The sequence below is a fragment of the Blastomyces dermatitidis genome (genome assembly GCF_000003525.1).
Source record: "Blastomyces dermatitidis ER-3 genomic scaffold supercont1.6, whole genome shotgun sequence".
Classification (NCBI taxonomy): domain Eukaryota; kingdom Fungi; phylum Ascomycota; class Eurotiomycetes; order Onygenales; family Ajellomycetaceae; genus Blastomyces; species Blastomyces dermatitidis.
Genome location: NW_025544779.1, coordinates 2821024 through 2843656, shown reverse-complemented (window position 1 = coordinate 2843656; position 22633 = coordinate 2821024). Strand labels below are relative to the sequence as shown.

Here is a 22633-nt window from a genome sequence, read left to right as displayed (position 1 = left end):
GAAGAGGCGAACGAGGTCTGTTCGAATTCCACAGTTCTTCCGCTAAATATGTAACTTTTTTGACACCACGATGGCCATGGTGAGGATCATGGCTTGAAACCCAGCTCCAATTTCTTCTTCTTCTTCTTCTTCTTCTTCTTATTATTCTTCTTCTGCTGTTTTTGGAGATAGCACAGAGTTAACAACAAATAACTTAAATAAGTCTTTTCAGCAAGGATCATGCCCATCGATTGGCCGGTTTCCAAAAATCTAAAATTTTGAAATAGAAAAGCAATTTGATCTCATTTACCACTGTAACAAAGACGGAGGATTAGATTGGTAACAACAATTGATAGCCAAAAATGAATGGCCCAAGATCCGAGAATGAGTTGGCGCCCTGCAAGCAGCACGACGGGCTAAGATGAAGATATTTATTTTGTTTTCCTGAAGAAGCGTCGCATCATTGGATGGAGCGCGGTTTCAGCGTATTTCTTCATGTCCAATGTCGAAGGGGCAAGGTACTGTACGTACTGTAGACATCCCAAAGGTTCTGTGGTGTTTTCTATCCGCGGTAGCAAATAACTGATGCAGGAAAATGTTGCAGTCAAGGCTGGATGGAAGTAGTTAAGGTTATACAATATTAACGCGCACATTTTCATCCCCTCCAACAATTTCCCATCCTGACATTGTCCCTTGACCATGACTTGACTGCCATTTGTTTTCGTCAAGAAGAAATATGATAAGGTGAATGAAACCCACGAAAAGTTCCTCAAGCAGCCAGTAAGTTTACCCACTGTACTGTGCCACTTGCTACCGATTAAGTATAGTTAACTTCACCATTAGTTATTGGCGAAACATAGGAAGTTAAAAGTGAAGCCAAGGAGCCACCAACCCGGGCCCCATACGCGCAAACTACTGTACAGTACCGACGCCATTTTTAGTTCACATGCGAAGAATTGTGCCTTCTCGCCAGGAAGTTTTCTAATGAATCCATCAGAACCATGTTATGTTGCTGTGACTTCACCAGACTCAGCATCCAGGAACTGCCAGGGACTACTACTGTCATGGAAGTGCGGGCGGATGTTGTTGGCCCATGAGGGGATCGGAGCCGTGTGAGCGACCGAGGGGGGATTAAGTGTGGCTTCCCCCGCTTAGTTATTCCAGCCATCGCCCCTCGGCACTGGCTGACGGTCACAGAGGAAAAAAAACATGATGCTCCGGATCAGATCTTTTGCTTGGAATAACACGCATGCCAAGGGGAGATTGACATGGATCGATCTGCGCAAAGAGTCCAACCGGCCACAAACCTCTCATCAATGCTCTCTCTCACGCGCGATCTGCTCTTCCCTAGCCCGACCATCGACACAAATCGATCGGCCTCCCTCCCCCCAGATGTCCCATCTCGCTGGCGATCTGTTAGCAGCGTTCTTGGGATTTCATTTCATTTTTCTTTTTCATGTTCCCCACAAACCATGTGGAATGGAGGATAAATCTCAAAGCCGACCATGAAAGACATCCTGCATCCGGACTTTTTCTCAAACAAAATCACCCACAGCCAGCCAGCTGCCGAGCTCCAGTTACCCGACTCGGCTGCTGGCTTTAAGCGAGGTTTCAAGCTTCATTATTAATAACTCTTGGTACTAACTATGGCTGTTCTCCTCCGGCCTCTAGCTTGATTTCCATTGGTTAATGCACTTCCAGATTCCCATCCAGGCCCTTGTGGAGAGGGGATGAAGAAGAAGGCCAAATCAGAGAGAAGAGTCTCAGCTCGGAGTTTGGCGTTGCGTCGCGCGGAAAAGGGGTTCCCTGGGTTCCAATTCTTAAACCTGCAACCGGACTCAGTCGAAGTATCGCAGTCACAGCCCTTTGGAGGCCAGCCCGCCCTGCTGCCCCTGTCCCCAAAATCCTCCATCCCCGGCTGGAAAGTGACAATCTCCAGGGATCTTGGATTTCAGTAATTTGGTTATTATGAATTTGACTGCTACTGATATTTTTTTTTCTCCCACGATGTCCTTCTCTTGTATCTTTCGAGAGAAAACCGGGTCTAATGGGCAGCCATAAGTAGGTTTGACTTGTCCACCTTTCTAGGTGTGGAGCATATCTCCCTCTCATTTTTACTACCGGATAGGCCAATTATATGTTCCAAGGTCCCCCCCATCTGGCGCCATCGCTGGGCCCCTCTTTCTTGATATGCCAGGATCAACATGAACAGTGTACTCCGTAGACGATCAGACGTGTTAGTCACCGCATGTGGCAAGGCGTTTGGGAAGCACTCAAATAATTACTGTTGCCCACCCTCTTCATTGCGTTCTCCTTCCTTCTTTAGCAGCCTGCATACATAAGTCGATTTTTTTCTAGACTAAAATAACAGGGAGTATTTTCGGATTACAAGGAACCAAACTGAAGGGAAAGAGGTCCATCCAGCCCATGGCACTGGGTGCATTTAATCGGATTTCTCTTAAACCCTGGATCCTCGCCGTGATTCTCTCCTCTTGCCTTTCTACCCCTTGGTACTTTCGATGAAGGCAGAAACTTGGTTGATTATACCCTTTTTGAGTGAGAAACTGGTCCCTCTCGGAAAGCATATCAAGCTTATAAGGAGTTTGAAATCCAAAAAGCCAGAGAAAGTGGGCGAAGATGTCTTTATCGGACCCCGAATTTGTTCAAAACTTCAAGACTGAGACATGGACACTATATGGCGTGGGCATGCTTGCTATTGCCTGTCGGGGGTAAGTAGTGCTATTCCATACTGCAGTGCACTACGTCTGCCTCCATATCGAGTAAATATAACGTTTCCGATGCTAATATTATGACAGCGTTGCCCGCGTAAAGCGACTTGGATTTGGCGGCTTGCAATTAGACGACTACCTCATGCTCACAGTTGTCTTTTGGTTTACTCTTCTATGCGTTTCGATAAACCAAGTCATTAGTGGCGGAGGCTCCAACCTGTTATCCGAAGAAGAAATATTGGCACTCACTCCTGAGACGACGGCGGCGCGTATCAGTGGGAGTAAATGGGTATATGTCTCTGAACACATGATGGTCCTCACCATCTGGACCATGAAGTTTTGCATGTTAATAATATATGGGCGTATCACGTAAGGGAACCACTTCCTTAACTGGGTATGGGTTTCTGCGCAAAATCCCAAGCAAAACCCGTTAAGTGCCGCTAGCTTTGCTAATGTGTAATTTGAATAGGAACGGATTGCGCCACCGAAAATTGGTTAACTACTGTGCCATATACACTGCAGGGTCATTCGTCGGAAGTGAACTTGCGCTTTTTCTCATATGTCGACCGATCACGGATCACTGGGCGGTGCCCACACCAAACTGTTCGTGCTTGATAGAAGCTGCTCCTTTCCCTTTTTTGGCGGGGAGTGAACGCTAACTTAAATACAGACCAGTGCTCGTCCTACCAGTATTACGAAATTGTCAACGGTTGCATAGGCATCACCGGCGACATATTTATGCTTCTCGTAGGCATCCCGCTCCTCATGTCTGTCCGCCTACCGCTGAAACAGAAAGCCATCCTGCTTCTCATCTTCGGGCTCGGCATATTCGTCATCATAGCCGCCCTCCTCACCAAAATATACTGCCTCGTTCCCTCGTTGATCTCCTACGTTTATTTGAACTGGTACTTCCGAGAGGCCACTGTTGCAGTGCTCGTGACAAATCTACCTCTCACTTGGTCTTTGCTGCGCGACATTTTCCCCGCACTCAAGAATTGGTCCAGTGGAGGATCGGGTCCAACAGGTCGCCTTGGAGCATCACTATCTGCACCAGGGCGCTCGTCACGAGGAGCACTTCAGTCTATGGATTACAACCTACAATCCTTCACCCGATTGACATCAACAGTCGACACAGGAAAGTCCGCCATGAATGGAAAAGGCCATCACAGCCCTACCGCAATTAGCAGTGATGACGACAATTCGGTGCGTTCGTTGCATATCAGACAGGATGTTACCATCACAGTGCAGTCGGAAGACGCGCGGGATGGAAGCGATATAGGAGGGGAACACCATCAAAATCTTAATGACAGCCCGCCATTCCAACCGATTACCCGACCTACACGGCCGGCACAAGCTTTCCCCTATGGTCAATGGGACACATCGCATAAAATATCCAGCGATGAAGTTGGCCATCCAAATATGAAGAGCTAAGCCTGCAGAATATTTTATATGAGGGAATGGGCAAATTTTGTAACGAGCCTGGGAGTTTTTGGCGTTTTGATCCTAACTGTACCTGTACTAATTCCATCTTGGGCACCGCGAGGATTTGCATGTGGCATTTGGCCATTTGTCCATTTGTCTACTTTTTCACAGGGAGGTGTAGAAAGGCATATAGACATTTGATGTTTGTTGCTTGCTTAGAATTAGGTGTCTGCATATTGTCTGTAGTTCTTATAGCTGGTGGCATTTGATCAGCTCTAGTTCAGTGTATACAGTATAGAAATGTAAATATAGATTGCTTTATATCTCAGTCTGTTTGTCTAAACCACCCGCTCAGTGAGGGATCCATTGTTAACAGCACATCCCTAAAACAGGGCTTTTTGTTTATCAAAAGATATATATATACAGTCACGGAACAGCTTTAGATGATGATAAAGTCAGCATTCTTTTCTTCTAAAAGTGAAATGATCCGGAGTAGTTAACTGTTCAACGTTTGTAAAAGATACTCGTGCGACTGATTTGAAATCTAGAATTCATATATTATTTATATGTGTCACTAGCTAAATATAGACTTGATTCTAGAGTTATTCTAAGATGAGGCTAACTATATGTCTGCACCAAAATGCATTGCAATCAATTAAGGTGTTCTGATGATTCCGCAGAACCAAATAATACGATGTTTCAGCAGCCATCTGGAACAGTTTGCCAATGCCAATGCCTCTATTTACCTGGAATTGACCATTTGAGTAGCTAAATACCGAGTTATAGGTATGAACACGTAGAGTATAATCTTCCAGGTCATATATCTGGCAGCGTAGAAATGGCCAGTGTCTTTATGCCATGTTTGAAGGGCCAGGCGGACATATCTAGAGAACTTGTTTTGTGAAATAGAGGAGCATCTCATTTTTTTAAGATGAGGGACTTCGTTCTGAAGATTGAATTTTTCTAGTGCATTGGTTTGCCCTCGTGTTTGGCGTTGTATGTTTAGCATCAATCCTTCTCACATCCCCTGCAAATCGCACTGAAGGAATATAACTGGAACAGGAGCTGGGTATCTAGCCGCCCAGACGTTGACTCCCTTTCGTCCAGTCATCATAGATATCTACAAACACTCACAGTGGTGCCTGTGTGATAATGGTAGCGGATAACAGCCTGAGATCTTATTTTCCGGAATCGGGAACCCACTTCGAGGTCTTGGAATATGCATATGACTTCTGTCTGGAGGTGGTAGGCAGGATTGTGGCTGGCTTGAATAGCTGTAAAGGTGCTTGCGGATCTCAAATGGCAATAACCTGTCGATATTTACTCCAATCAGCCGGTAGGTGGTTGAAACATCGAGGTGCCAATGGCTCGCGCTTAGTGAGCCCTCCCTGAACACCTGATCCATGATTGTTTTGCATGGAACCAAGATTCTCAAGGGTTATGTATGTTCATGGATATCGTTATGAAGGGCTTCGAAGAGAGCAGCTTGGGGGCTTTTAGGAATGTGCTTCAAGATGCTCTTGAGAATAACCTCTATCAGAGCACGATGACAGCATCCCCTTGGATTCTTCCCCCTCGTCAAGGCCTTCAGCCTTTACCACACAGATGTGCTGTTTTGCGGACTGGGCCGATAAACTAGCTGCAAGGCAAAGAACGGGGTGTTGTGTTGTCCAGCACAGATTTAAGAGATCAATAGGGAATATAAATGCATAATACTGACAACAGCTGCGAAAGCCGGAATTCTGAGAGCCCACTCAGACGTTCCCTATATCCACTTCATGCCGATGCATACGGAGTATGGAATCTTAGTCTTTTCATATCACAAGGCCTTGGACTGGGATTGATGTGCCCTCAGGGTCAGCCTGTTGCGCATCTTCTTCGGGTTCTGTATAGAAGATCTGCCAGTAGTCTTCACAATAGCATATTTTCTGCCTGAATTTCTTTGCCTGTCAGGTTTATATCCCGCCCATTTGGTGGCTCTGAAAGACTACTCCGAACTTCCCATGTGTTTGTCTTGTTTGCTTCGGAGATCGTGTACTAAATTGGCGTGCAGAGCGATCTCGATTAACGTACGTTATCTAAAAAGATCCGATGCCAGATGACAAGAAGGAAGATCACTCTGCATGGAAGATCTCCAGCGAGGGGTTCCGTACGGGAACGGGATCAGCAATCCAGCCCTCCAATGCCAGGATATATATCAAGTCCTCTGTAAGTGATCATTTCTTGACTTTGCCAATTTCTGAAGCGCATGTCCAAGCCGTTGAAGTCTGGCGCACATTAATTTCCGATGGAGCATTTTCAGGGCACAAGTTGGCGGGGAGACTGCTCCTTTGTTAGTGAAATTTCAGAGTTTTGGGTTGTTGATTCATGTATATATTCCTAGGTGTGGTAGTAGTATGTTTTATAATCTATGACGACTCTGTGGGATTAACGAGAGTGGAAATTAGTTCTATGGATGCAACCGTCGTGGAACATAGTTGGAGCAACCGAATATGTCTGTATCGATTAGTTACGAAGTACGGAGTATACGCCCATCACAATATCCGCCAAAACCTCCATTTCTGGAGCCACTGACAACTATGGAGCGGGTGATGAATGAAACTTGGGTTAAGACAAGACTTGAGAGCTTTTATTCTCCTCATAGGAATCCCTAACTAAAAGAGTAGCAACAACAAAAGTTGTAATACAACACCACCCCATCACCACTCGATCAAAGTCGACTCAGCCTAGAATCGAGTCGATCGCTGTTAGCTTGCAATAACCGAGATTTGCGTTATGATTTGGAAAAAGTACTGAGAAAACAGGGATGGATCCACAGGTTGGGTACTTTGTAAGGCAGCAAGCGGAGCCTTTGATGGAATAACCTTCTTTAGGGCCCATTTCGCATGGCGCTGGGGATGCACTGGGATATCTCCCGCCATGATAGCAAAAATATATTTTAAACAGAGAAGAAGAGGAAGAGGGAAAAAGAAAAGCAGTCCATATGAATAATATAATACCCTTCAAAAAAGACCAGATGATTTGCTATACTCGTCGAAACGGACCTTCATTCACGGCAGGCAGTTGGGATTTATGCAATCCCGTGTCACTATTTTTGAACTCCGGATGCCGATTCCTTAACTCCGGTCAACGACCAATGGCGTCGCCGTGCCTTGATTTTCTAGTGTGGGGGATGCCCCGTTTTAAGCCTCAAAAGGCTTTTCTTACTATGCTGGAGGAAGGGAAGGGTTTGCTTGATGTCGGCGCTTTGAAAGGGGTTTCGCCGTGTTATGGAGGCTGACTAGGCCGTGTGAGTCAGGGCATAAAATCATCCAAAATTCGCCCGGAGGGTCCCAATTTGCTACAGGGGATAGGCCATAAGAATTAATGTACTCCGTACGTATCGTAGAATGGGTAGGTCTGGAAGTTTGCCCTGAGAGGAAGAAAGGACCATCTACGTTGTTGGGATCAGCGCCTTTTCAAGTAAAACAGCCAGCCTGTCGATCAAATTCTTAAATCAACCTCCAGCGTGCGTTCAACTAACTTACAGCGTAACTGCCCACAACTGCATTCTTTGGTTTCTTCGTGAGGGGCGAACTCTGGGCTCTGGAGTCCAGTCCAGTCCCATCAGGGTGGCATTGTTCCTGGCCACTTTTGCTCCGACACCTAATCATAATGGCTCACGCTACTTCTTCTTAGCTGTTTGTTGACAATGACACCCAGGTCCACTCAATCCACGAAGAAATTGCTTCTGGGCCTGGAAAAATCAGTCCTTGGGCTGTCACTGGCTGATAACCATCCAAGGAACTTGGAAGGCTCATAGCGGCTCCAATTCTCCCCATGGTCCAAGGAAGCTAGAGTCAAGTTGAGAAAATTGAGGGGAGTTTCTGAGCCTCAATAATGACTTTTATTTGGCCTTTTGAAGGCACCACTCCACTGTCGACCTTCCTGTGCTCCGCCCTCTATGAAAATGCTGGCTAAGCCCATCTAGGATGCTGGAGCTTCTTCAATTGCCAGCAGGGAATTCATTATAGATTATTACCCTCATGAAGGAAGTGAACATGGCCAGAAAAACGAAAACCGGCTCTTCCAAGCACTCAAATCTACTCTCTGATGCCCTCCCAAGGGTGAATGAAGGGTTAGTCTCAGACCTGAAGCCGCGAACTTTCATAGGATAGAGGCGATTCGGGTTCATTATTTTGACAGGGCTCTCCGAATGTCATTTGAGAGACGTATCTGATAAAAATGGACTCGCTGGCAATTTGGCAACGAGGCTAGGGCAAATGCAGCTAGTTAGGTCTAATGTGACGGCCGAGTTAACTATGCCTGCCTAGTCATGGATAGTTAGAAGTAACCGACCGCGAGAAACCAACCAACTCGCTTCCGCAAAAAAGTCCGACATCACGACTACAATAATCCATCTGTCTTGGGAATCTAGGATATCCATTTCATTATTGGTTAAGCGTGACGTCTTTGGGGCCAACCGCTCTGTTCTCATTCGACCGAAATATTTTATCCCTCCAACGTTTGTGGGGCTGGGATCAATCCACCTTGAGCCTCCCTCCCTCCCTCACCTTCGCAACTTCGGTTAGCCATGGTGGAATGCCGAGGGAGCAGAGCCGCTGAATGCCTGTGTCGATGCGCTGAACCATTTGTCTTTGAGCCTTTGCGTTCCGGAGATATGGTCGTTTGTTACTTCGAATATGCTCCATAATTGTGTTGCCGCGATGGGCCTTGTATGATACGCGGAAGAAGGGGTCCACTGTAGCCCTTCTTCACCTTGAAAGCATGTATATCCACTTCATGTGAGATACCCTCCACTGATGTCCCATCCATAGCGACCTATGTTTTCCTGAGTAGTATATTTTTGCGAGCCATGGACTGCCCCTGTCACCGTCCTGTCGCAAAATGGCCCTTTGCAATTTATATTTGGACGGGCCGCCAGTGGTGAACCAATCCTATCTGGCCAAATGATATGTTCCTGCATTCTTCGTGGGGTATGTGGCCGGAGGGTCGGTACTACTCCTATCTCAGAGGAAGTGTCCCTCGTCCGCTTGCATGGTAACGCCACTGGAAATTACCCATGTTCTCCTCCGAGAGGGTTTCTGCCTAGGGATCCTTCTTATAAACCAACATGGACACCCAGTGTCCTGCTCGGTTTTGTTCATTCCTTTCGCAACCCCTTTGTGCGTTGCTGTATAGCCTTTAGCAAACGTTTTTGTTTGCGTCCTCTCTTTAATCGTTGTTCTACGGCCACGTTCTTTTACGAAGGCTTTGCCGTCTTACGCTCCTTGGTTCCCTCAAGACCATATAATTAATTCATAAACGCCATCTATTGGACGAAATGGCGTTCAAATCCTTTTTGACGGCCGGAATGGCCGTGTCCTCTCTTTTGGCTTCGTCCACTTCCGCTTTTGACTTAAACTCCAAGACAAACCTTGCGGTGTACTATGTATGTTCTGGTTCTAGATTACGGTATTTTCAGTGATGTTGACATTTATTCCAGGGTCAAGGTCCCTACCAACAGCGCTTGGCGCATTTCTGTCAGCAAACTTCGATGGACATCATCCCGATAGGATTCGTCCATATCTTCCCGGAACAAGGCAAAGGTGGTTACCCAGGCTCGAATTTCGGGAACCAGTGCTCATCAGAGGTGTATTTGAACGAGGATGGTGTCCCAACGGAACTTCTTAAAGACTGCCGCCAGATTGCAGAGGACATTCCTATTTGCCAAGCTGCCGGAAAAAAGATCCTGCTTTCACTGGGTGGTGCGACCTCTAGGTATGAACTCAATACCCTGCGATCCGCTCTTGATTTTTCCGATTTCCTCTGGGGTGCTTTCGGTCCCAAGACGGCTGCATGGGGTAATAAACCTCGTCCGTTTGGCGATGTTGTTGTTGATGGGTTTGATTTCGACATAGAGCATAATGGCGATTATGGTAAGAGAGCCTTTCCCCCATATGTTGAACGGTTGTATCTGACCAGATAGGCTATGCTACAATGGTTGATCGGCTACGATATCGCTTCAAGGAGGACTCGAAAAGGAAATATTACATTTCCGCTGCACCGCAATGTCCCCCCGATGACAAACAGCTGGCAGTGCCAATTATGAAATCGTACTTCGATTTCATCTTTGTTCAGTTTTATAACACCTACTATTGCTCCGCGAGAAGCTGGGTCTCGAATCCTAGAACTTCTGCCTTCTCCTTCGATGACTGGGTGAAAGTCATTAAGCGCAGCCCCAACCCTTCTGCAAGAATCTATCTTGGCTTGTTAGCTAGCGTAACTGCTACTACTGCTAGTGACATATATTATCTCACACCGGAGGAGGTGAAGCCTCTTGCAAAAACATTTATGGATAAGTATCCGAAAAACTTTGGTGGCATAATGCTTTGGGAGGCAACACACTCTGAAAACAACCAAATCAATGGTAAGAGCTACGCGGATCACATGAAGAGGGTCTTATACGAGCTCTCTCCCCCTCCTCCAACAACATCGTCCACCAAAACCAGCACCTCGACTTCGTCTTACCCTGCCAGCTCCTCCGAAATCCCTTATCCTAGCACCACAGAGACCCCTTATCCTAGCACTACGGAGACCCCGTCTCCTACCGAGACCGGGACGGCTTATCCCAGCACCACGGAGACCACTTCTCCTCCTGAAACCGAGACGGTCTTCCCCACTGTCGATCCGACTGATACTGAGACCATTTACCCAACTGTCGACCCTACCGGCACTGAGACTGTGTATCCTACTGAAACTGTGTATCCTACCGAGACTGTCTATCCCACTGTCGACCCTACCGGCACTGAGACTCTGTATCCTACTGTTGATCCTACCAGCACTGAGACCATTTACCCAACTGTCGACCCTACCGGCACTGAGACTGTGTATCCTACTGAAACTGTGTATCCTACCGAGACTGTCTATCCTAGTGAGACTGTTTATCCTACCATTGATCCTACCGGCACTGAGACTTTGTATCCTACTGAGACTGTCTATCCCACTGTCGACCCTACCGGCACTGAAACTGTGTATCCTACTGAGACTCTCTATCCCACCGTTGACCCTACCGGCACTGAGACTGTCTATCCCACTGTCGACCCTACCGGCACTGGGACTCTCTATCCAACTGTCGACCCTACGGGCACTGAGACTGTCTATCCAACTGTCGACCCTACGGGCACTGAGACTGTCTATCCTACTGTCGACCCTACGGGCACTGAGACTATCGACCCTACTGTCCACCCGACTGACACTGAGAGTGACTGCCCTGAAACACCCTACCCGACTGAGACCGTGTATCCAACTCTCACCGAGACAGTCTCCCCTACCGCCTATCCCACTGACGTCTACCCTACTGATACAGAGACGGCCTACCCTTCCGACACTGAGTCTGTATATCCTACACACACCTCAATCACCATCTCAAAATACCCCTCAGATCCAGCACCTACGACAATCACCACAGTAATCACTACCACCTACACCACGGTTTGCCCGACGGGATATACCACAATCACAGCCACATACACTACAACGTACTGTCCAGGAACAGGGTGTGGCTCAACCTCGTCCAGTGTTGGGCCAACTGCACCACCGCCAGTTTCCCCCGGCTACCCTGCCGAAACCCCTCCGGCTGGCGGGTACCCTTCAACTTTCTCAACCGAACATTGTGGCGGAGACGGATGTCCGTCTCAGACTCCACCCGCTCCTTCAGGTCCAGCAGCCAGCTACCCAGGCGCCTCTGGATCAGGAGTCCACCCGACAAGCCCGTCACCGCCAGACTACATAGGAAGTGCTCCGGCAACATCCTTGAGCGGAAAGTGGCTCCTGACCTTAGCCGTTGGTGTCTGTGCTTTCTTCTTCAGCATGTAATTATTTGTCCTTCGGACTTTTACTTCGTTTCTCTTTTCTTAAGTGTTGGTTTGCATGTCAGAAAGCTCTGACTCTGCAACGAGCATTGAAGATAGTTTTACATTTATATACACCTTTTTTGGACATGATGATGAACTTTGTGTAATTTTTCTCACTAGATTCGCCTGACATAATTTAACTGAAACTTTTCCATTTGTGTTGATAGTACGCTGCAAACGTCTGGCTATTATCAAATTCCTTAAAGCTCACTCACTATCGTATCCCTTGCGAGTACAGTGATGCATCCACCTGGCTGACTCGACTACGGTGGCCCTAATTTTCATACGACCTTTATCCTGTAAAGAACAAGATAAAATCGCACACGAACTATACCACGAATTTTAGCGAAGGTGGCATGAGAAATCAAACATTTGAAATAAGTATCTTTGAAAATACTAGTGAGGTAATATACCATAGAAGAATAAAAAGACAAGTGGAGAGGGTATATATGAGCGGAGATGACAAGCTCAACGGGCATTCTCTTTTTTATCCCCTATCTACCTTTGCATCCTTTGCTCAACCTCCCACTTCTCAAAAATGGAATCTGAACACCAACAACATCCCTACTCTCTTCTTCAAGGATGAAAACAACCTTATCCACCCCCTGTCCACCGTACGTCAACAAGTCCGCCAGCTGCCATGAATCGCAGGTATCCACCAGCGCGCCTTGGGCAGGAAGATCTGACATCCTCTTGTTATCTTGGGGCACCGTACCGTACCCATAGCTCGCGCTGCTCTCCATCATTATTGTTATTCCATCATCTTGTTTTGCTTTATCCATTTGTGGCCTGCTTTCTTTCCCGTTCTGGCCTGGCTTCCTATGACTCTGTCACAGTTCTCAATATCAATATTTGTCATTTGTAGTAACTGCCTTGTGCAGGTAATGTACATTCACGTACATGTACATCCAATTTCTTGCATAATTGTAGAAGTAGGAACATTCTCCTCTAAGCACACCATCTCATTGTATAAGCTTAACCTTCTGTTGATCATTTCAAGGTGGGAAGTCGGCATATTACCAAAGAGAGGTGGGGAGAGAGATGACTGTTTTCTTTCCTACTGGAGCCCCTGCTCCTTGCGAATACCATCAAATCTTCCTTAAAAACCCAAGCGACGAAAGTTCTGTACATATCCGCAACTTACTGGCTGTTTCCAGACCTGATCTGTACATGTACATGCAAATAGTAGTTTCTAAGTTTCGAGACGCTTAGTGTTTCAACATACCCATCTCTTCAGGATCGATCTCCTTTCTTCCAGCTCATTGCAACAGGCACATTTGGTATGGCTAGGGGGGTTACCGCGTTGATCATGCGCGCACCACGGACAGCCTGTGGGAGACAGGCCTATTTGAGCTGGACTGGATTGCGCCATCCTATATTCTTTGCAGAGATGATCCCCGGCTAGCTGGCAAGATGGGTACTGAAAGAATAGCCTACAAGCTTTGTTAGCCGGGAGACCTTGGAGGGGTGAAAGGGAACTGAGGAAGGTAGCTGATAGACATGTGGCGGGTTCAGTCTCAGCCTGGTGATTGGGACGGGTTGTTGAGCTTGGAGGGGAACGATAGACGTTAAGAGTTGGGTTTTCCCCCTACATGCATGTTTATCAATCAGGCGGGAAAATTGGGAAAAGAAGTGAAAACTTTTCCTCTCTGGGAATATAGCATGTGGAAGGGCAGATAATTATTCAATCTTGTGAATCTTCTTTATTTCTTAATTAGGGATATCTAAATTATATGTTATAACATTGAGCCCCATGTAATAGAGGACAACAAACCTTCCCCAACCCTGTTTCCGTCCAGCCCAGTCAGGTTGTTCTAGCATTCCTTTTATTGGTAAAAAAAGTAAGAAAGAGCAGTTCGAGCTTATCAAGTAAGATCCAACACATACATCCACACATTCAATACTCTCTTCTCATTGAATACTATCTCTTCAATCCCAATGCCTCCTCAGCACCGGCCTGGCCGGATCCCAAGGCCCGGCCACCACATTCTTATATTTCTGTAAACTGATCAACCACCAACTACAACCTCCCATAACCAGAGCGGTCGAAAAACACCCAACAAACATGCCCAGTATTGCCGACATATACCCACCACGCAGCGTAATTCCCACTGCCGCACTGGCAATTACCACAAGTAAAACTGTGAGTATTACGTGACCCATCCAGGAGATCGCCCGCAGATGGCGACGAAAAACAGGAAATAGACCAAAGACTTCGATAGAGAATAGGGTCAGGCTGAACACGTGGGTGGTAGACTTCAGACGTGAGGCCAGCACCGTGGACGCCATGACGGCGGCATTTGTGGACAAGGAGGCCGGGAATTTTGCGGCCGTGGCACCACTCTCACTACTCGCTCCCGTGCCACTACCACCGCTGTTGCTACTGTAGTCGAAGAAGAAGATGTTGATTACCATGAGCCAGCAGCTCATGGCCCAGATGGAGTCGCTAGTTGTGGACTTTGTGAGGGATTTGAGGATCGGGCTGAGGCCGAGGAGGGCGCAGAAGATTAAGAGGGCAGATTTGGCTGTTTCGAGGCGTTGGCGGTTGCGCGGGGAGAGGGTAGCGGTATTATTGGTGGAGTGTAGAGACTGGTGGTATTGGTTTGAGGAATGGTAAGAGGGGAAATGAGCGGAACCGTTGCTTGGCGCTGAGGGCGATGTCGGGGAATTTGGAGAGTGGGATGAGTTCCCCGAATAAACGGAGCAGGCTGACGCGCTATTTGAGCGATTGCTAAGAGTGCTCAGGCCTGTACTGCGGCGTCGCAGCTGCCGGTAATCGAGGTTAGTTGTAGAGAGTTGTAAGCCAAGGCCGGGGACTTGGTTCTCCTTCTGGTTCCTCTCACAGTGACCAGCTTTGGCAGAGTTGGTAGATGAACCAGATACAGATGCAGCATCACCTCCCGCTACATCTCCCATTAATGACAGTCGAGCTTCTTCTTCTTGTTCCTTCCCAACCCAAAAATCCCATAGCACCCAGCCTAAAATTGTACATATACTTCCCCATCCCACCACCGAGACGGGACTAATTCGCTCCTGGAAAATGCCGCTGAAGCAACAGGCGAATATGACGACAGAGCAGACATGCTGCACAATGACAGTTGAATCCGCGACCAACGGCCAGAAATCATAGGGCCGGAGACGGGGATTGCGCTGGAGATGGTCAAGAAATGTTTCAGTATCCGTATAATTATCCGGATCTAGAACACAAGAACAAAGCATGATGAAAAATATTAGCTTCCGACAACTGACAGTATCACAACGAGCACGATGGTAGAGAGAAACGTACACGACTGTTTAACCCACAATAACTTCTTCCACGCGCCCTTCGACCTCCTCCGACTCGATCCCAGTCTTCTCCTCGCTTCCTTCACCCGTCGCGGTTCAGCCACTGGTACCGCGGGAGGAGGCCTTAATGCTGCAACTGCCGCAGGCAGACGGAGATTTGCAGCGTGATTATTCGCGACATGAGGACGGAATCGTGGAGGAGAGTGTGCGTAGTAAGCATCTTCAGGCGCGAGCCGGTTTGGGTCTGTCAGAACGCGTCTGGGCGGGGGGGGTTTGAGGCCAGCACGATTTGGATGTGTTTCGACAGGGACTGGAGGAGGGATTGGAGCTGGAGAAGGCGCAGGCGCAGGCGCAGGTCGTGATGTTGCAGTTGTTCCTGACTCTGGTGCTGCTCCCGCTACCTCTCCTGATGGTGGTTCAGTAGATATGGCTGCTGTCACAGGTGGAGAAGGGGGAGAGGGTGAGGGAGCGGAAGGAAGGGGGCCTTGGGTAGCCATGTGAGAGCAATTTTGATCATTGTAAGGCCATTGTATACTGGCGCATGTAGCGCGAGATGGAATCGGAGCTTTCTGCTGTTAGAGAAGAGCTAGATTTTTCTGCGCTGTCGCTATTCTTATCTTTGCATATGGAACTTGAGGTTGCGGATAGAAGATAGAAGAGAACGGCCGAAAACCGAGATTAGTCATATATTACCAAGCAGCAATCTATCACGTGGTGATAAGCATGGCCCCGGCGCTGGGAGGACAAAAAATGTAAAAAGGTAAAATGTCATTGCGAACAACTGAGAGACATTCCTCTAATTAACAGGGCGCATGCAGCTCATGTCCAAAAAGCGCCCATGCATCTACTGAGATAGGTATATGTTTATGCATGTTCCACAAATAAACGAAAGAAAAGGAGAACCAAAGAAAGCGTTAGGACAATGTAGAACACCAAAAATTGCAAGGTATAATAATGCGCGATCCGGCAACATAACATAAGTGTCTAGTAAAGCAGTGTAGCACTGGAAGAGCTTGCCACTCCAGGAGAGGGATCGTGGAGGTGAACACGGCAAGCCGTTGAGCGGTAACACCAAAGGTAGAGGAAGCGCGCGCGAACATGCTGTAATACAAAACCATCAATGATAAGCGGACGCATGGTAATACATTGTGCGACGGAGGTTGTGGTAGCTGGCTTTACGACACCCCAAACTCCCGGTCTTCATTAGTAGCACACCGACGCAAATTCTCCCTGCAGCCAGCATATCGAGAAACAACCGCGTCCTCCAGGCTTTTTCTGCGTCCCCAGGTCTCGGGCTTCCTTTTGAGGAAAGCACCAACAGCACCAAGGTATCCTTCATGGCGCAAGAAATATGCCTCTTTCTCTCCGTTCGACCAAAATCTAATGGCGTAGGAGAGCGTGTTCATTGTTTGGCGGTGGCCACGGATAAAGGATCCGCCAAAGTAGATGTGTTTTATTTTGTGTTTTTCGGATTGAAGGTAAGCGATTTGGCCGATGTTGTTACTAAACGTGGGGTAAAATTCCGAATTAATAAAAGCTTTCCCTAGAGGGCTAGTAAAAAAAAGAATAGAAAGAAAAATGAAAAAAAAAAAAAAAAAAAAAAAGAAAACAAATAGAAAGCTCCGATGTCAGATGAAGGATATGCATACCTTATGGCGTACAACAAGCTTCGACTCATATCCTCATGGCTGAACTGCGAGGCGTCTGTATCCGAATCGCTTTCAGGATGTGACGGGCCCTCTCCAGCCTCAGCATGCCGCTCGGCCAGCCTCTTCATCTTAAACACCTTTCCAAAAGTGCTAGCAATAGTTGTAGCCTTCAATCCAATCTTGCTATAATCCGTGCCATAGATATCTCCGACGAGCAGGTCTACGCCACTGTTGTCGCCTCTGTCAGCCATGGCCAGCATGTCGTCGAAAGTCCGCGATCCAGTGAGCAAAGACATTATGCCCCAAAACGTGCCGCCACCCAGAGAAGTTCCTCCCACACGCTGGAACTGCCGTGGTCCTGAGACTTTCACCATTGACACTCCAGAGCCGATATTCACAAGTAAGTACGGGTAGACATCCGGTCGAGGTTCTACGAACTCTGTTGGAAGGGTCTCGCTGTAGGCGAACACTTCGTTCGGGATCTCGGTAATGAACCAGTCCAGCCCTAACGAAATCACATTTGTTACATTATCATCCTACAATGAATAGATCGTGCATACGTAGCGGATAGCAGAAGGAAAGATCAAAAGCCCATACCAATAATCAAACACTCCATCTCATCTTCCCGAAGCACATTAATCCCCAAGGATTCTTTAATATGGTCGTAGTACTTGAAAGCACCACCGCCAGTGGCCATGACGCAGAGCTCACCGGGGGAAGTGGCATAGTTTCTCTCGTGGCGTTCTTTCAGCTCCCTTATGAACTCAATACATAGATCGATCCGCTCGGTCTCGAAGTTAATAAAATTCAAGCGTCCTCCGTTGTCTGGTGATCCGATCTCTTTAGAGAAATAGACCAGTTTCGCCAAGGACCCTCCGATCTGCAAAGGAAGCGAGTTAGCTCACGGATACGAAGACCTAGATAGATAGCAACTTGGATTGGTATTTTGTGTAGGGATTTTTGTTCAATTTCATTTTTTGAAAAACTGGGTAATTAATAAAGTGCGGGAGAGGGGAGGGGAAAAAAAAAATAAAAAATAAAAAATAACATACATCGACGGCAACATGACTCACGACGGCCGTATGGTGAGGCAAACGAATATCTTTGCGTTCATAGTGAACACCATCCTTTGGCGTGCCATTAGGCGGAGACGGGGATTCGTCTTCCTCTTCGACAATGAAAGCACCCTTGACGTTTATCTTCACGGAACCCGGGTTTGTCATTGCCTCCTCAATGCGTCCAGCGAAGCCGCGATCTTCGGAGTGCGACTTGCGATGCCTGAGGCGGGCGGCAGCAGTGGCCTCGGTGAGAGATCTTCTGGCACTACGCATGGCGGCGCAAAGTCAGGCGTGGGAGTGTTTGGTCGCATTTGATGGTCATTATAATAAAGAATTTCAACAAGCCTGGGAGGGGGGTTTTTTGAGTGTTGAGGTTTTTTTTGCGGTCGCCGTGCCCACGCTTACCGCGTATATCTCCTTCTGGCCGGGAGTTCAATGGATGGCGCCGAGGAAATGGGGGTCGAGGGCGGACGGGCGCCGAGGATGACGTCGAAAAACCGGGGCAATCGGTGATACAAGACAAGGAAGAATGGCATCGCGCGATATAAAAATCGAATTGAGGAGAATGTTGGATATTCTTGGGTGGTGATGGCTGTCAACCGCTGCCGATGTTTCTCCAGCATGCATTTCTCAGCCCAGACGAACCCCCGATTGGCGGCTGGGCACAAGCCAAGCGGAAACAGACCAACAGCGCCTTAAATATAAAATTGATATTAATAAGATATTATTTAACTAGCATTCTAAGCATTCGCTTTTATTATTACCGATTTTATTCTCTAAATATAACTATATATACCGCGCGTGTTGATCGTGCGTCTACTCCGTACAGCTAAGGATAATGTTGGTCTGGACTCAACCAAGGGGAGGCGACATAGAACGGTTCGATCCACAAAATATCTTTCTTCTGTCTGCGTCTGCTGTTTCCGGGAATATCAAATGCTGATGATATTCGCCTATTCTCTGGTTTGCTCTTACTCTTCTTTTTTCCAAACTGCAAAACATCCTCTCCGTCGTGGCTGCTGTCTGGACATCCATGGCAGTGACGCGCGATCATGGCTGCACAAGAAAGACCGCTCGAGGGTGTTGATAATGAATATTTTGCAACCTTGGGTGAGAGAATTGTTAGTAAATGAAATCAGACGTGATCATACATATTCGTATACAGTACATCACAGTGAATCTTGTGCTATCGATTCTGGTATACCACAGTTGCGGTTGCTGCCATCTGTCTTGTTCATCATTTTACAATCACAGGGGCATTTATTCCCCCCCAAAAACAAGACATTATCTGCCGTAGATGCCTTCCAGGACATCGCAGTTTATCCATGGGAACTGCATGTCTCGATCTCGATCTCGATATTTAGTCTGAACGCGGTTTCTGGTTGCTTCGCTATCTTTACCGAATCACTCTCCAGTCCTTTGGTTATTATTCTTCAAACCATTACCATCAGCCTATCCGAGTCATCGACTCACCTCCCTCGAAGATGAAGCTTCTATTACTCCTGTATCTCGTCTGCTTGGTTCACGCAAACATCATCTTCGAGCATTCCCCTCTTAAGTGTGACCCGATTTTGCCAGCATTTCAGGGATGTTTTCGTGGCCAGCACTGTTCGCGGCGTGGAATGTGAGTTGGATGTTTCTTGATCTCTGGACTTTTGACTCGTTAGCGCAGCTGCTAATTTTCACTATTGTAGATGTGAGGACGATGATCCGCATGCCTCGGATGGTTCTCAAGTGTCAACAACTCAACCATCATATTTTGCAACAGATAGAGCCGAACCTGCCACTTCGTCACCCATATTCGATCAGGTGGTATCACAGGAGGGTGGAGATGATACTTGCGATCTACAGAGTGGCGATGGCGACGCCGACGGGAATCGAATCGCGAAGGGCACATATACTCCAGGCGATTCTCAGTATGTCTGCTTTCCTCTAAGCCCTAATTAGGGAACTCTTCCTGTGAGGCCACATGTCGGAAGATAGCGTGTTCGAGTCCCAGGTTATAACATGACCACTACTACTCCATAAAGTGGCATGAAAAATAGGAATATAACAAGGAATATATCATAGGCAGGCTCTCACATAGTTTTGTGTCCAAATAAACTGACAATTAGATTGTAGGAACTTGGAACATCCAAGTGAACATGTCATGGCTAGCGCACATAGCCTTCTCTCCACTAGGACCCCCCAAGGCCCCAAGCCTGCATCAAAGTTATTAACTCGAAAGACATATGATACCAAACTGAGACAAAGGCAGGAACAAGAAAAGCCAGAAGAAGGGTCTAAGGAAACCATTGACGGTCTTTGCGGCCCTGACAACGGTAATACCATTTGCGGTGAGTGGCCGGCAGGACCGTGTTGCTCCGCGTACGGTGTAAGTATTCTCATTTTCGTCGACAGTTTATGATCGAAATTCAGGCTGACACTCTGTTTAAGTTTTGTGGGAACACCTCATCTCATTGTGGCCCTGGCTGTCAGTCAGGGGCATGTGAGACAGAAAACCTTTTCGAGCTTCTGAGTCCCAGTACCTATCAGCCAGACACGGTTCACGGAACGTTTAAAGTTGTTGGCCAATCCGGGGTTCCCGCAATGTCTGCCGCTCTTCTGGCCAATGGTCGGGTTGTATTCGTAGACAAGGTCGAAAACTATACCCAGCTAGTCCTAGACAACGGTCACTATGCGTATTCGTCTGAATATGATCCGCTGACGAACGAGGTAGTGCCATTGGGCTATAAGGTGAGATTAGGTGCTGCCTCTGTTATCCACTGGTAGGACTAACATCATAATAATAGACAAATGCGTTTTGCTCAGGTGGAGTATTTCTAGAAGATGGGCGCCTGATCAACCTTGGTGGAAATGCTCCGTTGGCAATGGACCCTACAGTTGGCGATGGATTCCGAGGAATTCGATACCTAACACGACCTTTAGAGGATGGAGGTTGGGACGGAACGCCATGGGATGAACCGGGTAACGAGCTTTCATCGAACAGATGGTATGCAAGTGCTCAAATTCTTCGCGATGGAACAGTGTTCGTTGCTTCTGGTAGCCTTAATGGGCTCAATCCTTCCGTGATAGCGAACAACAACCCGACATACGAGTTTCTCGATAAAAATGGAATTTCTCATGGCCAGAGCGTCTTATTTCCAATTCTCGAAGAAAACCAACCTTACTACATGTACCCATTCCTACATCTTTTGAAGGACGGCACCGTTTTCGTGTTTGTTGCACGGTCAGCTGAAGTTTTCGATGCCTTTGGTCAGGAGACGGTTAAAAAACTGCCAGACCTGCCTGGTGATTACCGTAGTTATCCAAATACTGGAGGGAGTGTCCTTCTGCCTCTGAGCGCCGCAAATGGATGGGATGATGACATAATAGTATGTGGTGGAGGAGCATTCGTGGGGATAGCCAGTCCAACGGATCCGACATGTGGACGAATTAAGCCATTGGCGGAGGATCCTCAGTGGGAGCTTGAGCTGATGCCCGAAGGTAGAGTTATGATAGAAGGTATGATACTTCCTGACGGAAAGATACTTTGGCTCAATGGTTGCAACCGTGGTGCACAAGGATTTGGGATCGCAAGAGACCCGTCCTTTGACGCATGGATCTATGACCCCGACGCTGCCGTGGGCCGCCGGTGGAGTGTCGGGGGCCAGTCAGAAATCGCACGAATGTACCACTCTGTCGCGCTCGTTTTGTTAGACGGTACGGTTATGGTTGCGGGATCAAACCCTGTGGAACAACCGGTCCTGGTACCCAATCCCGACATTGAGGAACTAGCATTCGTCACCGAGTTCAGGGTAGAGATATATACACCTCACTATCTCTTGGACGGAAAAGACAAATTTCGGCCATACGATGTTGAGTTACCTAACAAACGTTTCCCTGCGGATAGTAGGCGATTCATGGTGAACTTCAAAGTCAATGGAGAACCCGAAGACCTGCGCGTGGTGCTCTACCATGGTGGGTTCGTTACCCACTCGCTACATATGGGCCATCGGATGCTATACCTGGATCATGAGGGCTACCATCCTAATCGCATAAGGCAAAGAATTTTGGTTACTATGCCGCCGGATAACAATATTGCGCCGCCTGGGCCATATGTGGTTTATATTGTGGCGGATGGGGTGCCGAGCGTTGGACAGTTTGTGATGGTTGAATGCAGCGTTAATTAGGGAATTAAGTTAGAGGGGAAATGGAAGATGGTGATTCCCTTCTTCTATTATTTTCGTTGCTTCTCACTTCCATTTGCGTTTCACTCGCCTTCTTTTTTTTCCTTCATCTTCAATCTTCAAGGGTATGGGTTTGCTTGAACGTTATGGTTTCTTCTGTATCTTTCTCTTGGCGAATATTATGCGGGTAAGGAACACTCCAGCAGTCTTTTAGTTTACTAGAGATACCCAAATAGTCTACGACAAAAGTCATCGATTTTCTATTACCCCCTCCCTCAATGGCGGTGGTAAGTCATCCGGAGTTCATGAATGTATTTTATACTTCCTAGTTGGAAGGTTTTCTCCTTCCGTACTATGCAAGTTCAGAGCAATCGGAAAATGGATGATCCGCTTTTCGGCAAATTCTCTTACTTCCACGACTCGGACTTGTTTAAATATGCATCCATA

At 47.4% G+C, this 22633-nt stretch overlaps 6 protein-coding genes across 7 annotated transcripts; 3 read left to right on the top strand and 3 right to left on the bottom strand.

Moving 5' to 3' along the window:
* Positions 1–879: 879 nt before the first annotated feature.
* On the top strand, positions 880–4613 carry BDCG_06216. 2 transcript variants are annotated; one of them, XM_045421941.1, is made up of 4 exons: positions 880–2708; positions 2796–3077; positions 3178–3311; positions 3379–4613. In XM_045421941.1, exons 1-4 carry the CDS (start codon positions 2617–2619, stop codon positions 4137–4139), a joined length of 1269 nt encoding a protein of 422 aa, XP_045277695.1. In that variant the 5' UTR covers positions 880–2616; the 3' UTR covers positions 4140–4613. The 2 variants fall into 2 exon arrangements, with proteins under 2 accessions (XP_045277695.1, XP_045281588.1); XM_045421942.1 differs by having other exon boundaries at positions 898–2708; positions 2796–3102; positions 3379–4586.
* Positions 4614–7571: 2958 nt separating this feature from the next.
* On the top strand, positions 7572–13799 carry BDCG_06214 (chitinase). Its single transcript, XM_045421940.1, has 3 exons — positions 7572–9561; positions 9616–10048; positions 10099–13799. Exons 1-3 carry the CDS (start codon positions 9454–9456, stop codon positions 11985–11987), a joined length of 2430 nt encoding a protein of 809 aa, XP_045277694.1. The 5' UTR covers positions 7572–9453; the 3' UTR covers positions 11988–13799.
* Positions 12442–13162, bottom strand: BDCG_17262 (uncharacterized protein). Its single transcript, XM_045426406.1, has 3 exons — positions 13046–13162; positions 12926–12973; positions 12442–12852 (listed from the first exon to the last, which is right to left on the bottom strand). Exons 1-3 carry the CDS (start codon positions 13154–13156, stop codon positions 12520–12522), a joined length of 492 nt encoding a protein of 163 aa, XP_045281587.1. The 5' UTR covers positions 13157–13162; the 3' UTR covers positions 12442–12519.
* A 155-nt stretch (positions 13800–13954) lies between the features above and the next one.
* On the bottom strand, positions 13955–15807 carry BDCG_06213 (phosphatidylinositol glycan, class C; the record flags this gene model as incomplete). Its single annotated transcript, XM_045421939.1, has 2 exons — positions 13955–15222; positions 15312–15807. The coding sequence occupies 2 exons, from the start codon at positions 15805–15807 to the stop codon at positions 13955–13957; spliced, it is 1764 nt and encodes a 587-aa protein (XP_045277693.1).
* Positions 15808–16485: 678 nt separating this feature from the next.
* Positions 16486–18290, bottom strand: BDCG_06212 (type II pantothenate kinase; the record flags this gene model as incomplete). The annotated part of the gene is made up of 4 exons (XM_045421938.1): positions 16486–16813; positions 16960–17464; positions 17557–17839; positions 18012–18290. 4 exons carry the CDS (start codon positions 18288–18290, stop codon positions 16486–16488), a joined length of 1395 nt encoding a protein of 464 aa, XP_045277692.1.
* On the top strand, positions 17989–22630 carry BDCG_06211 (glyoxal oxidase). Its single transcript, XM_045421937.1, has 5 exons — positions 17989–19641; positions 19712–19933; positions 20139–20391; positions 20454–20753; positions 20810–22630. Exons 1-5 carry the CDS (start codon positions 19502–19504, stop codon positions 22187–22189), a joined length of 2295 nt encoding a protein of 764 aa, XP_045277691.1. The 5' UTR covers positions 17989–19501; the 3' UTR covers positions 22190–22630.
* The last annotated feature ends 3 nt before the right edge of the window (positions 22631–22633 follow it).